The sequence below is a fragment of the Rhynchophorus ferrugineus genome, unplaced genomic scaffold, assembly GCF_030347505.1.
Source record: "Rhynchophorus ferrugineus isolate W39M unplaced genomic scaffold, kcgeb_rfMv2 rfM6, whole genome shotgun sequence".
Taxonomy (NCBI): Eukaryota; Metazoa; Arthropoda; class Insecta; order Coleoptera; family Curculionidae; genus Rhynchophorus; species Rhynchophorus ferrugineus.
The window spans coordinates 11,601,543-11,624,545 of NW_027472585.1; the positions used below are offsets into that span (position 1 = coordinate 11,601,543).

Genomic DNA, 23,003 nt, shown 5'->3' on the forward strand with positions numbered 1-23,003 from the left:
TTTCTACAATTCAAGAATGTAAAACTGAAAATGACGGAAAAAGAAATACTACTTACGTGAAAAGAAAAATGAGCGCAAAAACATGCATGATACTATTTATTTATGTTCAATAGTTTTTGATATAAATCAAAATATACAGCGGTTTTATTATCACACGAGGATCCAATATCATCCACAAGAAACCTCCAACTTCATCTTAACAAAGTCGAATTGTGATTGAAAACGTAACGTATCAAAGCATGTGAGACGAAATCTACCCATGTAACATTCACCCATTTTTAGAAGAACATGTCCCTCGGTAAGATTAAATAATCATGAACTTCCACAAGCAGTTAACGTTATATATCTGGGAATGCATTTTGATCGACGTTTGACATGAAAAAAATATATAATTACAAAACGCAAACAGCTTGAGCTTAAACTAAACCAAATGTACTGGCCGATAGGGCGTAAATCTAAATTATCATTAGATAACAAGGTTTTGCTGTATAATTTAGTACTTAGGACCTGTGGTATTGAACTGTGCGATTCATCGTCAATGCCCCATATTACGTGTCCAACAAACTGATTCAGTGCGATATCCCCATAGAACCCATAATGAGTATGATTCGGAGTGTTAGTGCTAAGTATTCTGAAAGACTATTAGTACATCCCAATGCACTCGCCAAACAGTTAAATGTGTGCGGTAATAGTGAAGTGCGTAGCATCAAACGCAAACTGTTATACGAACTGATTATTAGACACATAGAGTGAGATTTAATAATCTCTAGAATAAGCTAGAATAGTTTTTAGAACAAGTTAGGATACACTTTAAAATAAGTTAGAATAGTATCTAGAATAAGATTTAGATTATAAGTTGTACAGTAGATCACTTACTGAAGTGACCTACTACATGTCAGGATAGTTATATTATATTTTATAACTGAAATCATACAATAACACTTATTGCCCACGGGCAGATTGTTGACGTCCTAGGAGATTAATTAAAAAAACAGTTAGGTTAGAGTGTTTAACAGTTGTTTATAATGATATTTCGCATATTCACCAGTAGATCGCTGATCAAAATATTTACAAGCACGTAATGTATACAGTTAATACCAGAATATATTAATATAGAAGAACAATACACTTGTTATTAAATTCATTAAATCGCTGGGGCCAAACTGAATCTAACAAAAATTATATCAATATGAAAGGAATGTATAATTGATAAATTTGAATTTAATAGGAAATTTGAAAAAAAAGTTAAAAGAAGGATATAATTGCTACAATAACATCTAACACTCTCTTAGATTAACTCCTTCATAGGTCCAATTCCGACCAATTACAAGCAAACAGCATTTTAATTAATTATAATTACGTGATCTTTTTCAATACAACACAATCCAGAAGAAACATTTTAATGTGAGAGTGCATTTAAAGGCTAAAAAACTTTTACACGGTCAGCATTCAACGATTCGGTAAGTTCGTTTTCCATTTTTCATTCATCGAAGTTATTTTTAAAAATCTAATTGTATCTAAAGCTAAAAAAATTATAATCTCATTAGTTAAGTTAGTAAATACGCAATAAAACTGATTCCAAAACTTGTTAACCTAATTTTATGTAATATTATTATGCCTATTATTGCGACAACTATATTTTGGAGATATCAACAGTCGAGTAGGCAAGTAACTGGAAAGTCTCTTCTATATAGTTAAAACGTCTTTCGAAACGCGAGAAGAAAAAATGGCGGCCAGATATTCTCTCAGGTATCTTACGTACACATCCCATTTTTTTCCTTTAATGCAAAATATGCGTGACGCTATACCGTTTAACAACATTTTAATGACACCGTAAAGGAAAAATGCCAACCGTATACCTTTCACAATGCGCGAAAAAAATTAAGGCTATCTCTAATAAAGCTTTCTCAGATAAGCATAGCCGATTTTACTGCCTCCGTATTACCCCGATTTAAATTCCATTTATCATTTCAGATCATCTGCAAGTTTGAAACGCATAATCGTCGAAAACGCCGATTAAAAAAAAGTAAAAGTTAAGTGGGTATACGCCTAATTATATAGGAAGTCTATTCTATCTTTGTAATTACGTTTTTTTATTGTGTGTGTACACGTGTGCGTGTATTATTTATTATTAATATTCCGTCTAGAGCAAGGCTAGGTTATAGGAAATTTCGATTAGGACAATGGTGAAGAACGTATCAAGAATATTAGATTAATCACCCAGGATTGGGAGTAAATTTTATCTTACAAAAGAGAAACTACGTTTAGTAATTAAGAAAATATTTGAGGAATGTTTAGATGAATAGAGTAACGTGATTATTTCATTATATTAGAGTGTATATTGCATAACAAAGTTTCAGAAAATTTAGTCTGAAGAATCTTTAATATTCCATTAAATATCTTAATTATTCCTGATAAGTCACAACTTAATAATTAGTGATATATGTATATATTCTTTAGGGCTTGTTAATTCTTATTATCAGTTTTTTTTCTCCTGATGTTTTTTCTGAAAAAATAATTCAAAATAAATCACAAACAAACTATATCACATAAAATTCCCAAATTCACAAAATTGTCTATGTGGTGGAATAATAATAAAATATTTTGGGGGTGTCTTAAAATGATTGAAGCAATTCTTGGTGTGAAAAAAAATGTCTGGTATAAAAATACAACACAGTGCAAAGAAGAAACTGAATAACTATTCTACACATTTTGACGCCAAAATAATGAATGAACAGATTTAATTGGAAATCCTAAACAATCATCTAATTATAGTCCTTTAATTAAAATAGTTAATTCGGATTTTTCCTCTTCATTTTACATTAAAAATAGGCATAAAATTTGATTTGTGTTGATACTAACATTCTTGAAAAAGTCAGAAAACGTTGTAAACCAAAATTAAGTTAATTCCGTAACATTGCAACGTGTTAAAATAGCTATTGTATTAGATAGACTATATAACTTCATTTTAGAACACTAAAAATGTTATTTATATCCACATCTAAATATGACTTGTTGGATATTGATCTATCAGCGGAAATATTTATAGAATTATAACGCAATTATCAGGTACAAGCATAATTATCAAAATTATAGAAATGTTGAATTTAAATTTTCTTTGTTAGTGAATGATTTTTCACCAATATACGATGTTCTTTGTAACGGCTCTCAGCTGACGAATTTGCATTAAACATCATTTGGAACTTATTTTTGTGATGTGATTGTACTTCGAAGTTGTGTAAAAATGCAGAGATTACATTGCAAGGTAAATTTAAAGTATATTTGTTAATTATGTGGATGTTGTATACAAATTATGGAAAAATCATTACAGATGTTTTCAAACATACGTATTTGTACTCTAGTTTTGCTGTAGTAAATGCTGTGTAATACTTGCCGTAAAAATAGTTATATAATACGGACAAAAGTACTGTACATAGTGAAGTTTTATACTTTTCATTGTCTGTGATAGTTGATTGCTTATTTTGCTCGATGAATGTCGTTAAAAAATATTACAGTATATATTCTAACATAACATCAGTTCCGAGGCCAGTTCCACGTACGGGTGGTGGTATCCATTGGCAATATTTCTCCAACAAATAATGCCTTAAGAACTTCGTTCTCATCACCAGCTAACAATGAAAGGGGTTTCGTTATGGAAGAAACCCATTCATACTTCGCAAAGTGAAAGAGTGATTTAACTCGTGATTTGAATTTATCATAACAAAAATCAGAGTGGCTTGCATCACGTCTGCAGGAGCGGAAACATTTTGACCCTAAAACACAAACTCGCTATATACAGCAATGATATCAAAAGTTTATATAATATTATGAATAAACCATTTACTGGAAATGAATGGCGTTTGTTTCCAGTTGAGTAGGTTCTATGTACTGAAGGCAACTCTACTTCATATAAAATAAAATTCATCCATTCCGATTGCTCATGTAGTACAAACTAAGGTATTCTACGACACAATACGTACAATTTTGACCAAAATCAAACACAATAAGCATGAATTGAAAATCTATGGCAATCTAAAGGTTGAGAAATAAATTAATTGTATCCAATTTCGAAATATTAATTGATGATGGGGGTCAAACGCAATAATAAAAAAAGGAATTACTGGAAGAATTTTATTTTTGTTTTTATTACATTATTACTAGTCGTTTCCGACTAACCTACAATTTGTCTTTATGATAGCTTCAATCTAGGTATATAACTGGAGGACCCATCGGCCCTATCTCAGTTTCTGGTGAAATAATTTTTATACATGTCACAGCTGTATTTTTTATTATATGTACCTCACTACACAACACTACACAAGATCAGATAGTTTTATTCTTTTGAGTCTGTATCTTGTTCTGGTGGTATCAAAAATTAAGAATACCTCAATATTTTCATGAGAATGGAGTCTTTCCTCATGTCCCTTTACAATTCTCTTGATTTCTTGACTGGGTGTGGGTATATCACAATACCTCTCAGGACTTTGTTCTGAAAAATTTTTATTGAAATTTGAAAAAAAATTTATTTATTTGAACTCCGTATGCCCATTTACTACATTTTTCTATATTTAAATTCCAGTTCTTTTCTTTTCTTCTTTATATGTTCCTTCCAGCGAAATTTTGCATCAAGATTCATTCCGAGATATTTAGCGTTGTTGTTATATGGAATGATAGTACTATTTAATGTCATTGGTGCTTGTATGGTCTGATTGTAGGTGAACTGCACATGCACAGATTTACTTTCGTTAAATTTTAATTTCCAAGTTTGTGTCCAAATATTTATATTGTCACTTGCCTGTTGTAATTTTCGTGAGGCTTATTCACTATTGCCTCTGACAGCTATAATCGCTCTATCATCAACAAATGTAGAGATCGTAATATGCTCTATTTGTGGTATATCACATGTGTAGAGTTGATAAAGTATTGGCCTCAGTACACCTCCTTGTGGTGCACTTGCTTTAGCTTCTTTTATTGTATAGTAAGCTTTTTCTTGTTTGACTCTAAATTCTCTGGCTGTAATGTACGATTTTATTAGTTCGGTATGTTGTTTTGGTAACATTTTCGGTAGTTCATGAACAAGACCTTCATTCCAAACGCTTCGACCTTCATTCGTACGCTTTTTCAATAACATCTGTTATACTGTGGACCTGGTCAATTGTTGAATGCTTGTTAATAAACAAAAACTGGTGAGTTCGTATTAAGTTTTTTTCTCTCTAACTACAAGATTGATATAAGTTCTCATAAAAATCTTAGTTCTTGTTCTTTATACTAATATCAAGCGAAAATCGAAAGACAATACTAAGAATTCAACCTCTGTCCATTTCTGATTTATACTTTTTAATTCAGTAAGTGGCCGTTAATGGGCAAAAACGGTCAAATAATGAATTTACTGAATATTTCGAAAACTAGAACAAATTTTAGAAACGAGCTGCTGATTTGGACTCTTGCCAACATTAACAACAAAACACAAATATGATTTAAATCGAATGGTAACCAAGTGGCAAATTATACAAAGTAAATATTGTTTACGAAAGGAATTTTATTCGACCATTGAGGAAACATTTGACAAACACTTAGATAATATTTGGACTAATAAAGTGGATACGGCACGTAGTCGCCATCATAAATCTGGCCGTTACGTAACGACACACGGTTCGATTATCGGCGAATACGAGAGAAAGAGGCAAAAAAAGGTCGTAAAAAGGCAGGAAATAAAACTGAAACGGATTTCGAGGCGAAGAGAATCAATTCCAACGAGACCGAAAGCGACCGTACCGTACCGCCGCGGGCTATGGCGCCTCGGAAGATAAATTTTAAGAATTCAAGAGTCGCTTTTAATTTGTTCGGCATCGAGATTTATGGTTAATTAACGCGAATTATAAATAAATGAATGTTTGCGATATTAACGTTGACTGTTGGATGTACGATCATAAATTCTTTAGTAATTTTTAATGTTTTCCCGTTGAGTGTGTGGTTTGGCACTTTATTATGTTCGTGGAGATCTATAGCCATCATCAAACAAAGTACAATTTGTAATTATCTTAAAATATTATAGTGTTTTAACTTTATATAAAATTCTTACGTTAGATGAGGGTTGCTATTTACTTTTTCGTATACGAGAACGAGAATAAGTAATCTCCATGATGATTAATAAACATTTTGCATAATCTTGAACCAATCTTTGTAACACTACTTCCACTCTGATTGAGATACCTCCAAGAAATGGGCTTTCAATGCACCAACGGCATCTTGAGGCACTATAAAACGTTAGCCATGCAATTTATTCTTGGCATGCAAGATTTCAAAACGTAAGTTGATGTAACATCAGGGCTCTACAAGGGATGACCCATCAATTCCGCCTTTTGGCCTGTCAAATTGGTAGTTGTTTCAGATGATGCGTGAAATATGTGCATGATGAAGAATGATCCCTAATTACATTTTTTATATTTTTTAAAGTCTCCTTTTTACCAAAGAGGATTTATCTAGACTGGACCTACTCCTCAAAGTGACCAACTAAGAAATCATCCCAGAAGACATCCGGTCTTACCCAGCCTGGTTAATGGCGTGACTGGGATCATTTTCCTTGTCGAATTTTGCACTCTTATCTAGGACAATCACAAATATTAAACATTCACAAACATAAATTTACGACCATGTACTAGCAGGATTGGAACCCGCGACTATCGCGACAGTAGATGGACCGTTCTGTCGCCTTTGCCATTGCGCCAACCAAGCCGGCGATCCTTCATTACGGAACGAAGGAAGAATATGTCGACGAATAATGTTGGGTTTGTAAAAGGCCGCAAATATATTGATTCATTGCAATATTGTTGTTTGTTTATTATTGTTTATTATTGATGAATTCATCTTAAAATTCACCAAATGCTGTTGTAGATACTGCATTTCAGCAATTTAATATTGACAATCTCAATATGGTTGATAAAAATCAATTAAATCACTTAGTACATCGAGCATATTTTATACGCCTGAGTCGATATTGAAAGAACAGTGATAATAAAAATAGAAATATACTCCTTATTTACCACAGCAGTACCTATAATTAGTTATCGATGTCAGATGTTCTAGCTGAGCAGTACTTAAATTATCATCATCAGATCTTGGAGAATACATACAATTTCTTAGATAACTTCACAAGACCTTTTTTCGACATAAAAGAGTAGCGTCTAATGCTCCCTTGCCACAAATGCACACCCTTTGTATGTGAAAGGTTATTTTCCAAATTAACAATCGTTTCTCAATGCTTCATAATCCTATTTTTTTCATGAGTTACATATTAATATTTTTACAATAACTTTTTAAAAACAAAATACTACTTATATAACAACAAATATGGATAAATACAAGACTACACAAATATTTATAAAAAGAATAAATTGTGATGATAATTTTTAATGCAGTTAGTAAGACGATAAGAAACTTAAAATGTTTAAATATATCCTATAACTTATATCAAATTAATAGGGTAATATATGAATATAGGATATTGTTAATAAATTGCTGTTTATTAATTATTGTCCATTATAAAATTACCCAGTTATACTTAGAAAAAAACTGTTTGTATTTTCATTAAACCATTTTTTATATTTTCGTAACTTCCTAATAATCAACAAACGTCGCTATATTTATGTTTCAGTAACACTGTGAAGTCATGAGGATACTCCATTAAGTCACCACTAATAGTAAGTATTTTATAGTAATCTTACGATATTATAATATTTTTAATTATTATTGAATAATCGTTATCTAATGGCCGGCTCTGAAATCAGAATCAAATAATTTTGATATCAATGAAATTGTAGACATTAATTAATTTAATTATAATGTTAAGACTATATAATGTAGAAAATGCAATATTTCAGTCAGTATACAAGAATCTTTAACAAACATTGACTTAATTGTAACATAAAATTGCAGTATTATTATATCTCATTTATAAATAATATTAATATACAAAAAATACAAAACCATGTTATCATAGATCTATTTAATGGTTAGAAATCTATTATTTACAAAAAGATAGGGAAAAGTAGTCATTAACTATGAATAATAACAATGTATATAATCTTTAAAAATAAAAATAACAACAAAGACAATTTCATTGATATTGAAAGTCAAAAATTATTAATATAATTATTGTTAAATTTAAATGATTATAACCAAAAAATCCTAAACAACGAAACCTGAACAACATATAAATAAAATACTGTTCACACGCTACGCCTATTGTAATGAGAGAAAAAACGGTTGGTAATTTTCATCATAATATAGTTCATGGCCAAAGATATACGTTGCAAACTTATCCTTTCGTTTGAGCATTAATTGTTCATTCGTTCCTTCTAATAGCAGGTCTTAAATTAGACATCAGCAGGAAAAGTGCAGCTCGGTCTTATTATGTAAAAGATCGCCTCTTATGTTTCTAAATTCTTGTATGGGTGCAACTGGATACAAGAAAAACTAAAACCTCTAATGTTTTTTTTAATAATCTAATATTTTACTAAGATTTAAGTTATATTTTAGCAAAGAAATTTTAATTTGTTTAAATAATTTTATAACTAACACCAAAACAACAACACAAAAGGGACTAGGTAACAACACGAAAAAGAATAGAAAGCGAATTTATAATTAAAGAATAAAATAAAAGAGATAGTGTTTCGGTCATACTTTTTCAACAAATGCGTTCGATGCATAGGTTGTAAAACAAAGAAGGTAAATAATAAGATAATAATATTAAAAATTGGATAACTGTTTATTATCGCATATTTAGATAACCTAGTAAATATATAGTTAGAAATGTGCCAGGAGAATTATTAAGAGACCGGCGAACACTATAATAGCGGGTGAAAATAGATACAAAAATAGTAAGAACTGGAAATAATAAGCGCAAGAAAATAGCTATTAAATACAGAAAATGATAGAAGCAGGTATAATTTTTAAAAAATAAAACAACTAATTTTAATGTGTGTTAGGGCAGATGATAAGAAGCTACCAGAAAGATACCTAAAAACAAGGTAAATTCTAGTAGAATAGAGAAAAAAGACCAAAATACAAGTGATGCAGTTAAACCTGCTCGGTTGGAGATAGGAATAGGTGTAGATAAGAAATTAATCAAGAAAAGGAGAGTGCATAACTAGGTAAAATAAAAACCGGATAGGGACTGATTTAGATCAAACAGGAAATCACTAATTCATTTAATAGTCTTAATTTTTTATTATATATATATATATATATATATATATGTCGTTTGTGTCGTATTTTACACTCTTGCCTAGGACAATCACAAACATAAATTTACTACCATGCCCCAGCAGAATTCGAACCCGCGACTATCGCAACAGTAGGTGGACGGCCTTTACCACTGCGGCAACCAAGCCGGCTGTAATTAATTTACTTAGCCTGATCATAATGAAAACTAAAATTCTATATATACCGTCAATGACGAGCATTTCTTGTTAATTTACATTTTAAATTAGGAAAAATTCCTGCTTCCGCAAAAAAAAACAAATTCTACGTTGGGGAAACGACGTGTTCATTGATACTATTTAAAATTGGCTAATTTTTCAGTATAGTGTCGTTGCATAATAGTCGCGTTTTCGATGCTCGATTCAAATGCACACATTTCAAGTTGGTGATTGATTTTAGTCATCATGTACTTATTTTGAAACGTTTTCTCTTAGCCTGGACCTCCCTTATCAAGCTTATGGAAATAACAACGTCTAAAATATTGAATTCATTACCGTAAGTTTTCAATACTTCGTATACTTTAGCAAAATAAAAAAAAAACAGTGTCTTGTCATTCAAGGTTTCTGTTATTCACGGTATGTTGCCCTGGACGATATAGGAGAAACAATTTACATGCTATTTATGCTCTTCTGGGAGTCTCTCGAGAGCAAATCTAGCTATCCTCTCTATTCTTTATATATGCCTATCTGTGAAAATATTGCAGTGGTCTATCATGTAGAAAGAAATGTCTGTAAAACTTTTAGCTGACTTTCACTCGAGATTCCCAGTGATGACTGCATGTAGACTGACGGAAGGAATTAATATAAACTGTAGACTGATATGACAGTTTTGTCTTGACTTTCGTATAATGTTAAGCTACATAAAAATTAAAACAAGTAACTTTAATTAAATAAATTATTAAAATTATTTTATGAGAATTTAATTGATATTGGATCTTTGTAAGGTAAGGTAATGACTTTCTTTTAAACATCAACAATTCTCCTGTTATATTATAGCTTGTATAATAATATATACTATTAGGTCCTATAGCCTTCTTATAATCTCCCATAACTCGCACATCTTGAATCAACCAAAATGAACGAAATCTTGAAATAGGTTTTAGGGAATAGTCAGCTAAAAGCTAACTAGAAGTCAGTAGAATAAGATGGTTGGAAAGTGTGTATTAGGATTATGAAAAATATTACGAAATATGATAGGACGGTCCTCCTACTCTACTTTATATTTGTGATAGTGAATGTAAATGTCTTTATAGGTAACAGTGCAAAATTTGATAAGGAATAACCATCCTAGTCACGCCAGTAACCAGGCTGGGTAAAATCGGATATCTTTTGGTATGATCTCTAAGTTGGTCACTGATGAGTTGGTAAGCTTAATGCCGAGGACTGTAATTCGGAGCCCACGTTAAAGAGTAGGTCCGGTTGAGATACTCTATATATATATATATATATATATATATATCATCTTATTCTTAATTCTTAAACAGATCCAATAAAGAGTAATAATAGAAGGCCAAATAAAGTTACCGAAATTCTAACTAGAAAATAATAATAGAAAGATCAAATAAAAAAATTTCAATAACAATAGTACTCAAATTTTTAGGATCGCCGTAAACATCTCAAAAATAATTTTCTATTAATATACCCCACTTACGCAATAACAATCCAATAATAGTTGCAAAATAAAGGAACTGTACGAATCTACGATCCTTCAAGAAGCAGGGTCAAGAGTGGACGAATTTCGCCCGGTTGCTTGGCAAATAGAAAAAGAAATTTAAAAAAAGCTAAACGTTACATCGACCGTTCTACATTGTTATGTTAATTAAAAAGCGTCGCGGTATTGATTATTTTCGAAATGAAAGATGTCAGGTAAGCCGAAATAAGCGAGGAGAGAAGAAGGAAAAAAACGCGGGGATTACGTAAAACCGTCTTCCTCGATGTGGCGTCGTCGAAAGAGAAAATGACACCCGGCTTTTCGGGGTGTTGAGTAAATCGACGCGGAGAAAATAACGACCGGCAGAGGTCGCGACCTTTAGTCTCATTAGGAAGCGTTCTATGATCGATACAGAAACGGTGCGGGGTATACGATGACGATGCTGTTACCCAACGATGATTAATGGTGTTCGAACTTGAGATGGAATCAGTCGTCCTGTCAAAATATGGGCATACGCATTTCATACTCGTGAAAGGATTGATAGCATAATTATAGTGGTATCGATGAACCTTGTTCATTGACATGAAGGTTGTTCTGCGATAGATTTTGGACAAGGCTGAGGATTCTCGAGGTATCATCAGTCTATTAAAAAATATCTTCATTTCTTCATATAGAATTACTTAATATAATGTTATCAAATATTTACGTGATAATATTTTCCATTAAGCTCATTAATTTTCCTTTTGCCCGGCAAAATTATTAACTAGAAATATTATTCTAATGTAATACAAAGTTCTTAACTCAAAAGACCAGATTAAAGACCGTAAGTCTTAGTTTACCCATCATAACGATGAGTATTTACCCACACCATTAATTCTTTATGAATCTAGTACCAAAAATTTAACTCATTGCTTTATTCGCATGATTAAGCTCCGTCTGATCATTTCGAGTCCGTTGAGGAAAGCTAATGCTCTGGACTTTGAAATAACATGACGTAAATGTACAAAGAGTATATTTTTGAGGAGGATGAAATAAATTTTGAGCTATTATACTAATATTCTGTAATACGTTATAATAAGGTATTGTTTCAAAAGACTAGATTAAAGACCGATAAATCCTAGTTTTTCCATCATAATGATGAATATTCATCCAAACCATTAATTATTAGCGACCCTTTCAACAAAACTTTAGCTCATCGCCATATTCGTACGATTTAGCTCCATTAGACTTCTGGCTAAGCTCTTGAACCTAGAACCACTTGGAGGTCATCATTTCGAGTCCGCTGAGGAAGGTTGATACGGTTGACATCAAAGAAACGTTGATATCAATGTGTTGTGACCAAAGGGGGTTATGCTTTTAAGGGGGCTGAAATTAATTCGGACAAAATAAATAAAACGTTTTATTTTTATAATTATGGTGTTTTATTCATCAATGTGCTATAATAATGATATTGGTATTATATTCAAGCCAAAGCATAACTTTGATTTTTACTCCTAAATATATCCCGTCAGATAAATAGTACAATTAAAATAAGCAATAGCAATTATTTCATTACTCTTGGACGTATTAACGAAGCTCAAGACTGAAAATATTTGTTTTGGTTTTTAAAATGTATCTAAGAAATAAAGCTATATCTATTCTATGTATATTTTACATTATATTTTATTTAAAAAAACTATTATTTTGTTTATATCTATAATTAAATATATTTATATTTTCATTATTAACAATTATTTGATTTTCATTGAATAATAACAATATATTGTAACAAAACGTTCTCATAGTAGTATGTTAATTACAATGGCCCTTTCCTTTTAATAAAGTTCGAACAGAAAAATATGCATTGTCAAAACTTAGCTCCGATACTCATGTATAAATCAGACACATAAATTTTATAAAAGGAAGAACTTTATTAAATCATTGGTCTGGAATATGTTAACGGAGCTAAAGACTTTGAAAAGATGACGATGATGTTTTGCAAGTAAATTTTAGCGACTATTCAAATTATTCAACTAGAAATCCTAAGACCGCATCTAATCATGTACCATTAGTTTTATCTATGTAAAGTTGTGTTTTCAATATATTTTTTTTGTAGTTCAAATATAATTTGATAATAATTATACTTATATTTCTATTATTTATGTTATCATAATTAGTAGGAAGGAGAAATCAGGAGAATCAGAAAAATGTGTCGTTGTTAATTCCTAAAAGTGTCTTCATTCCAAAAGAAAAAGACCTTCTAAGTATGAAAAAAATGTTTTTTTATAAACGAAATTAATGACAAGTGGTTATCAAATTCACTTTACTATATTTTGTCTTTACATTTTAACTTTTTAGTGAAAAAATTTATAAATATTTAAGAATCAAACCATGTTTTGGTTTGTTTTTTCTGTATTTCCTTTAAATATTTGTATACATATAAATGTTATTTCTTTTATATCGCTTATAAGAATTACCTTTTTTTCAATACTCAATGGTAATTAAATTGTACGATAATTATTCATAAGAGACTGCTGATAACTATTAATTGATGATGCTAATGTTTTTATTCAAATATCAGCTACCTAGATCTGCATATCATCTCATTTTATGTCTTTTTTTAATCATTCCTAGGTTATAATTATATTTGTATATCGCATATTTGATACATTTTACATTATCAATAAATAGCACAGAGACCTATTTAGATTTTCTTCTTTTGAAAATTGTATTGTTTTCTAATAAATACATGTTTAGGTTTGAGGGCATTGTTATTAGCAAATATCTTGGCACTACAACCAATGTTATTACCCATGATTGGTTACTGTGTAGAGAAGACAAGCGTAATTCACCTAACGATGATACGAACGTTCAATGATCATCATGGCTACCTTGAACAGTATATCATCTTTTTATCACCTGATTAAAAAAAGAACATTTCTAGGTCTAGGTTTATATTTTACTTTCGAAAAGAGACTTGGCAAGTTGTTAAAGATTATTTCGACCACATTCTTTATATTTTGTATAAGTTTGTATTTCAAAATTTAATTAGTAGTTTAATTAGTAGTGTTAGTACATATATATATATATATATATATATATATATATATATATATATATATATATATATATATATATATATATATATATTTGTACGTGAAACAAGATTGCAATAAACACATTTAATAAATTAAAGTTGGACATTATAAACTTATTAAGACTAAAATACCTCTTACAGTCAGTGCATTTAATTACATCTAATCGATGAACAAGATATGTAATGAAATATTTAGTTGTTTAAATTATAGTTAATAGCTTTTTTTTTAAAACATCACTCACAACAAGGAATGCATTAAAATTATTTAATATTGTCATGTTTAGGATAGAAGGTCGTAAAAAGTTAATGCTTATTACTAATTTCCATTCATTTAAAATATAATTTGGTATTTCTAGATTCATAAGTCAGATATCCCTTAGTAACAATAGACAATTAGATAGGATTTTAATAGCATTACGAAAATACCATTATGTATAGTATGTACTATTTTATATATTATTTATATTTTCTATAGCAAAGAACATATATTATACACCATAAAAGTGTTATATTTTAAATGAAGGGGGCATTCTTAGTCAATATTATTAATTTGACATAAACAATAATGCTAAATACTAATATATCAAATTAAGAAAGCATAACTAAAATAATCACTGAAAATAATAAATAATAAATAAATCACTGAAATCAGCAGTAAACATTTTTAAATGAAAAAGTCGTTTTTGCTCAATTTTTATATTGAGATAGTCAACAATGCTAAATAACAATGTATCAATTTAAAAAAGGAATATTAATTATAATTACAGTAATTTTTTATGTTCACTTTATTATGTCAATTATTTTAAACACAGTAATTATTTCACTAAACATTATTCTGAATTATATATTATGTTGTTTTGAAATTGCTATTATAGGAAATATGTTCAGACCTATAATGCAAATAATCATGATAAACTATTATTTGTTTACTCACCCTGATCATTATATCCAATGGGCACAGTTCACAGAGTCAAAGAAAATGCACAAAATTTTATCAAACCCGAAAACCAATTTACTGGGAAGGTATAACTGAAACCACCGATACAAATAAATAGAATAAATCCCCCCTTGATCCGACACTGGCCACTGCAAATAAAGATGGTACCATTAAAATATCTCGTACTTTTATACTACGCGTGAGGCCGGGAGATGAACTATGGAGAAGGGGACGATAATATGTAATAATGTAACAGACTCGGGGATGCTGGTGACGCGCTTGGAGCGCACCAGGGGGAAATTAGGGGGAAAGTGTCGCGCAATCGGGTTGATCGTTACTCGGTCAGGTCGTGTTTTTGAGATTTGTCCGTATTAGATCTCGTCTGTTGTGACGTTGATAAATTACACAACGACTGTGCGCGTTTCAAAAGAATATCTGTTAAACAAATTTTTGAAATCCCTTTCTCATGCTACTTTTTTCTTTCATTGATGTTTCGTTCAATTAATACATTATTTTGCAACTATATATAATGTTATTCAACAATATATATAATAACTATAAAGAAATGCGAATTAAATTTGAAGGATCTTTAATAGATGGGGTAACTTATATTATATCGCATCAGATAGTTCTGTAGTTAATGCAATGTTAATAAACAACATGATAAACCCCACCGATCTAAGCCATTCCAAGAATATTATTTTGATTTGATTGAAGAGATTAAATTTATATCAAGAAAATGCTAATTCCACAAATCAAAGAAGAAAGTTTTCCCAAGGCTGTGAAATCTAGTAACCCTTTGTGTTTTCTTATTTTTAAATCACAATAAAGTTGGAGAATACTAAAAAAAGCGGATCATCAGGAATAAAAATAAAAGCATTGAACTAGTTTTGAAAGGAAAAAATATACATTAATGATGATATGTTCACATAATAAGATCAAACACAAGGGAAAAATAGAAATTGAGCTAAAGAAGGGAGGCAAAAATAAGAAAGCTACAAAAATATAACGACTGTAAATGGAAATGTAAAAGTGTTAATCGGAAATTAATAATAGATGAAGAGATCTGGAAATGGAACATGGAAATAGAGAGATTGATGAGAGACAAGAGGGGGATAGGAGGGAGATATTCGAAAAAGCAATTAATGGCCAGAATTGAAAAGTGATCTGAAAGTAACAAAAGGCAGGGCCTATGAAAATAGTAAATTAGATTCTCCAAAGAAAAGCGCTATTGGGATCTACAGTATTTTCTAAGCTTGAAAAGAAAATTGGAGACCTAGATTAAAAAAGTACAAAAGTCTATAAAAATGTTTTGAATTTTCGTCCAGATTTTCTCAGTATAGTACGTTATCACTAACACGATACTAACATATTATATTTAGCAATGTTACATACTGAAAAATTGAAATTAAACTTGATACTGGAGTTCTTATTTGCACCCCTCATACTTATTTTCATGTTAATTTAATACCCATGTAAAAATATAAATCATAGAACTAGAATTAGATAAATTATAAATACTGTTAAATATTGCAAAAAATGATTCGTTTTATGTTTATTTTGCTAATAATTTGATCGGATAATCTCCAACAAAAAATCATAGGAGATTCTGTACTATAATTGTGATCAATCCCAAACACTTACCTTAAGAAGTTAACTTTTTGTATATATGTATTTGTCTACATCTCCGTTCGTATACTGTATATTCCATTAATATCACTATAACCTTAGATATTTAACATATAATTTGTAATAGCAGTATTTAAATTGCCACACAAAATGTACATTCCTGATAAGATAAAGATGTTGAAGTTGATGCTATTATTTAATATTATTTTTATATTAAAAATTTTTACAGAAGTAGTGGGATGGATATCCTGCGTTATTTTCTGTGTTAATTGTTATATATGGTTATTGCCTAATCTATGCCACATGGTATGACTCAGCGGCACTTCTCATTTTGTGGAGATGTACGAAAGGGAGATCTTCTTGATATTCTTAAAAGAAGACTTATCTAATTTAAGAATTACCATAGAGATGGAAAGAAGTAAAGATTAGCGATGGAAATGTGGATTCTTTGTTTGTCTGACTTTTGTAATTGTAAAAAATAGTCTCCCATTTCTCTATCCAATAGATGTAATGGGGAGTGATCTCTAATCCACTATTTCATTACATTTATAAACACATGATTTAGATTCAAATATTTTACGATGCTGTTGTAATTTTAATTAATTATTTTAAATTTTTTCAAACAAAAACCATTTGCCTGTCAATAATTGCAGATAACATGAAATCAGAAACTTTCATAACGAAATCAAAAATAAGACTGGACGGAAATTTAAACCCTACTATGTTTATAATATTAATTGATGAACAAATGTTAAATAAACAAAACAGCACTACATATATGTTATAAAAATATTGAAAATATAGAAATTTTATTAGTAGCTTTTGCGGGTGATGTAATAATAACAACTGAAAACACCTACTAAAAATTTTAAAGAGTTGGAATAGGACTCTGAGAGAATACAGAATAAGTAAAAGCAATACGAAAGTCACAGTGATTGCAGAGCCTGAAGTAATGCATATCCGAGTTGAGGAAGTAAAAAATTGAACAAGCAAACTCATTTCAACATTTAGATATAAAAATATAATATAATAGAAACCAAAAGGCATATAATAGAAGAATAGTATATAGTAGAGGATACAATGTAAAGGTAACAGGGGAAGCGAGGACTGAGACAGGAAAAGCCAGAAAGAGACCTAAATGGACCTTGGAAAATGAATGTATCAAAAATATTCTTTAGAAGAGAGCAAAAACCCCAACCGAAGCAAATTATTGACCACAGACAGAGACAAATACCAAAAGAGAACCTACGTTAAACCTAACACACCTAGTGGTCCAAAATAGCTTTTAACTCACTGTTCATTCCTCTGCTTGACATTCTAAATTCATATTATCAAGCTGATTATAATTTCCATATGAATATATGATATTAAATGTATTTAAAATGCCGAAACCTCCCGATAGATAATCTTCAGCACTTAGTTGAATTAATTCAACTTCTTGACTCATAATTCGACATCATAAGAAATAAACACTCAAACTTACTAAAAAGCTACGCTCAACAAAAACACAGATCATTATTATAAATAAACCTAATGATATAACTTTGAATATAATGAATATAGTTACAGAAATATGTGATGAGATATAGCATTAGTTACATCATCTATAAGGAGTCCCTCAAAATTAATTAATAGTTCAAGATTTGAAATGTTGAAAATTTAATGATTATTGTTGGTATCTATAATATATTTTGATGATATATTTATTAAATTGGTGACCCTGTATCGAATACTTTGAGAAAGTACAACGACAAAATGCCATTACAGGTCCAGATCTATAATTTAACCATAATATTTGCGAGCCGCAATGGCAGATCCTGCTTTACAACCGTCGTCTATTAAATACCATCGTCCAAGATCATCCTAAACAATAAAACCCACGCGCTCCTTACTCGAACATTCCGAAAGATGTGTTTTTATTACTTACTTAATAATATCTATCTCGCACCCACCGGATCTAATTTTTTACGCAACTTTTCATCGATGATTTTCATCGGAATTTACCATATATATATTTTTTGGGCGTCTCATCGAAGGTTGTGCGAAAAAAAAAACAACAAAAGACCAAGAAGTCAGTTTGTTTTGTTATCGTGGCTAACTGGACCTTGCTGCCGAAAAGGAAATTCTTTTTCGTGTTGAGTTTTTTTTTCTTCGGTCGTTTGATGTAGACGATGATGGAGTAGGTATTGCCAACATTTTGCGGTATGATGAGTAAAGATTACTATCGCACAAAAGGTAATATTTATTTCGTTCACACGGAGTGAGATCTTACGGGCCGCACGGAATTGTTATATATTAAGTAGCCTGTTAAGGTTATATTAAAAGAAACCGTTGGCACACAAAGATAATTCGAAATATTGTTTTAAAAATGTTAATTTTCGTAATGTGAAGTGTTGCGCATATCAGATTTTCACACTTTTTAAATAGAACATTTCCTAATTTGAGAAAAATATTACCACAGTAGTTGCTATATCATGGACTCATTTGGCAAACAGTTTAAAATAACAATAACATTATATAATGTATGATGTTTTATACTAAGGATATCTAAGTTTCTTTAACATCGATGGAATCTCTTCATATGTAACTCATGCTACTCGTACTACTCGTGTAACAATTTTAAAAGAATATATTGTTATATTATCACACAATAAGATTCTTGTCCTATACATAGATAGCCAAATTATTTATAGGCCAGGGGAGTGAATACCCTATAGAAGATTCTTGGGCAGGTCCAATCATTGGGGGCGCTGAGATCGTTTTCTGCGACATATACATATTTAGTTTTGTTATACTGAAAACAAACATTAAGTATTTCCCTCTTGATATTTAATTTACTCATTTGAACCATAAATTATTGATTGAACAATTAAAATTGTTAATTTTCAATCTGTCCAAATAACTGAGGTGTTATTACTATATCTAAATCTAGGAATTAAAATAGATAGGTTAAAGATCTACAAGCAATATAATAAAACAACATTGATGGAGATTTTAACTGGGGACTGAGCTGCTGCATTAATTCTATAAAATCACTTTCGAGTTCTTGATCTGTGAAACTACTTAATAAAGAATGTAGACAAAGGTTACATGCTGATTTTCTTTTAAAAGTTTTTCCAAATAGCCTGAAATACCAAAGCACAAAGCAAAGTCCTCTAAAATTGAAAATATCGGCTCAAGTGGTGATTAGTTGATTTGAGCTCTCGTTAAACTTGATCAAAGATTCCTTGAACCAATATAGCGTAAGCTTTAATAGATCTAGACAAATTTAAATCCAAACAAATTTCCTAATAATAATCTTGATCAAGAAGCTTTAATAGATCCAAACAAATTTCCTAATAATAATCTTGATCAAGATTCTTTAAGCCAATATACCATGAGCTTTAATAGATCCAGACAAATTTCCTAATAATAGTGTGGATCAAGATTCTTTAAGCCAATATACCATGAGCTTTAATTGATCCAAACAAATTTCCTAATAATAATCTTGATCAAGATTCTTTAAGCCAATATACCATGAGCTTTAATAAATCCAAACAAATTTCCTAATAATAATCTTGATCAAGATTCTTTAAGCCAATATACCATGAGCTTTAATAGATCCAGACAATTTTCCTAATAATAGTGTGGATCAAGATTCTTTAAGCCAATATACCATGAGCTTTAATTGATACAGACAAATTTCCTAATAATAGTGTTGACCAAGATTTCTTAAACCAATATACCATGAGCTGTATTAGATCCAGACAAATTTCCTAATAAAAATGTTGATCAAGATTCCTTAAGTCAATATACCATGAGCTTTAATAGATCCAAACAAATTTCCTAATAATAATCTTGATCAAGATTCCTTAAGCCAATATACCATGAGCTTTAATAGATCCAAACAAATTTCCTAATAATAATCTTGATCAAGATTCTTTAAGCCAATATACCATGAGCTTTAATAGATCCAGATAACTTTCCTAACAATAGTGTTGATCAAGATTCGTTAAACCAATATACCATGAGCTGTATTAGATCCAGACAAATTTCCTAATAATAATGCTGATCAATATTCCTTAAACCAATATGTAATTTAATAATTTTGATGAAGACTCCTGAAACTTCAATATACCATGAGTTTTAATAGATCCAAACAAATTTGCTAAACAATCTTGATCAAGATTCCTTAAACAAATATTATGAGTTGTAAACTAAGTCAAGATAGATGATTATAGAAATTGTACATCTGCGGGCTGGATGAGAGTCCAATTATTATTTGTAACTTGTCGCTTCACTAGCTTTTATAATCTATTTCATATAATTTTCATAAATTACCTTCTTAATACTTGATAGAAAACATCTGCTGTAATTATTACATTTTTGACTATGTAATTAACTCTCTTATACCAACCTAACGCCTGTCTAATTAAAAAGTATATATTTGGCGTTGTCATATTAATAATTTTGGTACTTGTATTATGAACTGAACATAAAACTTTTTGTTAGACTGAAAAAGGAAGACGCAAGATCGGGTATGAATAGCTAACGACTTTTTTTCGACATTCCTCAACTTTGTATTAATTGCCACGTAAAATTAAAGCCCAGAAGTTATTAAACCTTTGGTGCTCGCCGTTCACTTAATTTGCTGCATGAGAAGGCTAATTTAATTTTATGATGTAGAGAACGTCAGTTTTTTAAACGACATTTCAAATAAAGTTCGCGTAGAAAGACAAGTCCGAATTAGATTTCTAATTTTTTGTTCTCGGGCTCATTATCCGTATATTTTTTCTTATCCTAGTATATTATTAATAATATCATGTTAATTTGGCAATATTAAAAAGCCTCTAACAAAGCCTATTGAAAGATCGTTATTTTTTATCAATGACGCTTACAAAGCTGATCCTAGTGAGTGAAATCAGTCGTATTGTTCACTGATTATTTCGGCCATTAGTAGCCCAACGTTACATAATAGGAGAGAACACACGAAAAAAACTATTTCAATTAAGATATTTTAATGAGTCACCCATCAATATATAAATGACTATCTCCATCTGATTTCAGCCTGATTTTGTTAACTATCTTGTTCTATTAATCTTACACCGGGATCGTTACCAATGCGCGTTGGGGATTACGACAACACTGACAAGAAAAAAGTGGATACGTTCCATATCGAATGTCAGTGCATTGTCAATTTTATCACTTATTGTTTCAGTTCGTTGGACTCTTAATTTGGTCTATTTTTTACAATCTGAACATTCTTATAGCTGTTTCGTCTGAACTTTTACATTGTTAAGAACACAAATTGGTTCGATCCGTTTGTGTTCAGAAATACTATTTCTTTCGGAGCTAAATAAAGGAACAGATTAATGAAAGCATTGTCTATTGCTAATTGCTACTTTTCCCGCCTTCCAGGCAACTTTCGAATACAATTACCATTTCTGTAAATTGATGAATTGAAGAATAACCAATAATCAGAAGGAGCAATGTACGGTGAGTATGGCGGATAATGTATAATACTCAACTTGAAAGTGTCTAAATTTTTATAATATATACAACATGAAACTTTGAAGTCGGTACGAGCAACAAAATAGATTCTTTTGTTCCTAATTTAATTTTGTGTATATGTCATAAAATTATATTATTATTTTTGTATTACTTAGGTTCGGCACCGATTTCAAACTGATCAATTGGTAGTAGTTAAAATAATATTGTAAATAGATAAATAGGTTTAATTAGGTATTAAGCTAAATTATGTGTATATTTTATATTTTGTGTTAAAAATTTAAGTTTGTTTTTTACCTTTTAATAATTTCCTTATTTATTTTTTAAAGTAAAAAAAAGTAAAAATTTTTTAGTGTTATATATTTCCTCAATAAATTAGGCAATTATTTTTTCAAGTATTACAATGGATAGCCCAAGTGAAAATACAGCCCGTATTAGGAAAAATAGGAATAAAGGAACACTACTTGAAAATAAGGAACGCTTCAGGCCCCGGGGTCCTCTACTTAGGCTGAGAGATTTGTGAAATGTTCTAACCAAAACTAGAACAACAAAAAGTTGTTGTACCCGCCGGGAATCGAACCCGCCACTTCCGAATATGAGCTGAATGCTCTAACCGTTACACCATAGAAGCATTTGCTTATAATGTTTCTACGGCTTCTCATATGACATATTTAGGGCTTGAAAAGCAAACAATGGCTTTTACACTAAACAACTTCCGATCTTACGTCACATGAACTCAGCAATAACATTATATATAAATATTTGATTATTTTAGTTAAAAAATATGTGAACACTTTGTACGTACCTTTGCAATTTGAGGATTTCCCTCGATTTTCCCCCCCTTCCTGTAGCAGATCCTGATTTGGTTCCAATGGAACCATCTCGGAAGTGCACTCTTTCGAATAGAAAAATACTGTTGCAAATCGGTCGATAATTGACGGAAAAATCGGCGAATATACTTTT

General features: G+C 30.4%; 1 protein-coding gene across 1 annotated transcript in view; it reads right to left on the reverse strand.

Annotated features, from left to right (window-relative positions):
• The window catches only part of LOC143199107 (uncharacterized), a 34,982-nt gene extending 19,895 nt beyond the window's left edge, over positions 1 to 15,087 (reverse strand). Inside the window, exon 1 of the mRNA XM_076408855.1 lies at positions 14,922 to 15,087. Within this exon, the coding sequence (XP_076264970.1) occupies positions 14,922 to 14,930 (9 nt within the window). The 5' untranslated portion in view covers positions 14,931 to 15,087. The remainder of the gene's footprint in view (positions 1 to 14,921) is intronic.
• Between the last annotated feature and the right edge of the window lie 7,916 nt (positions 15,088 to 23,003).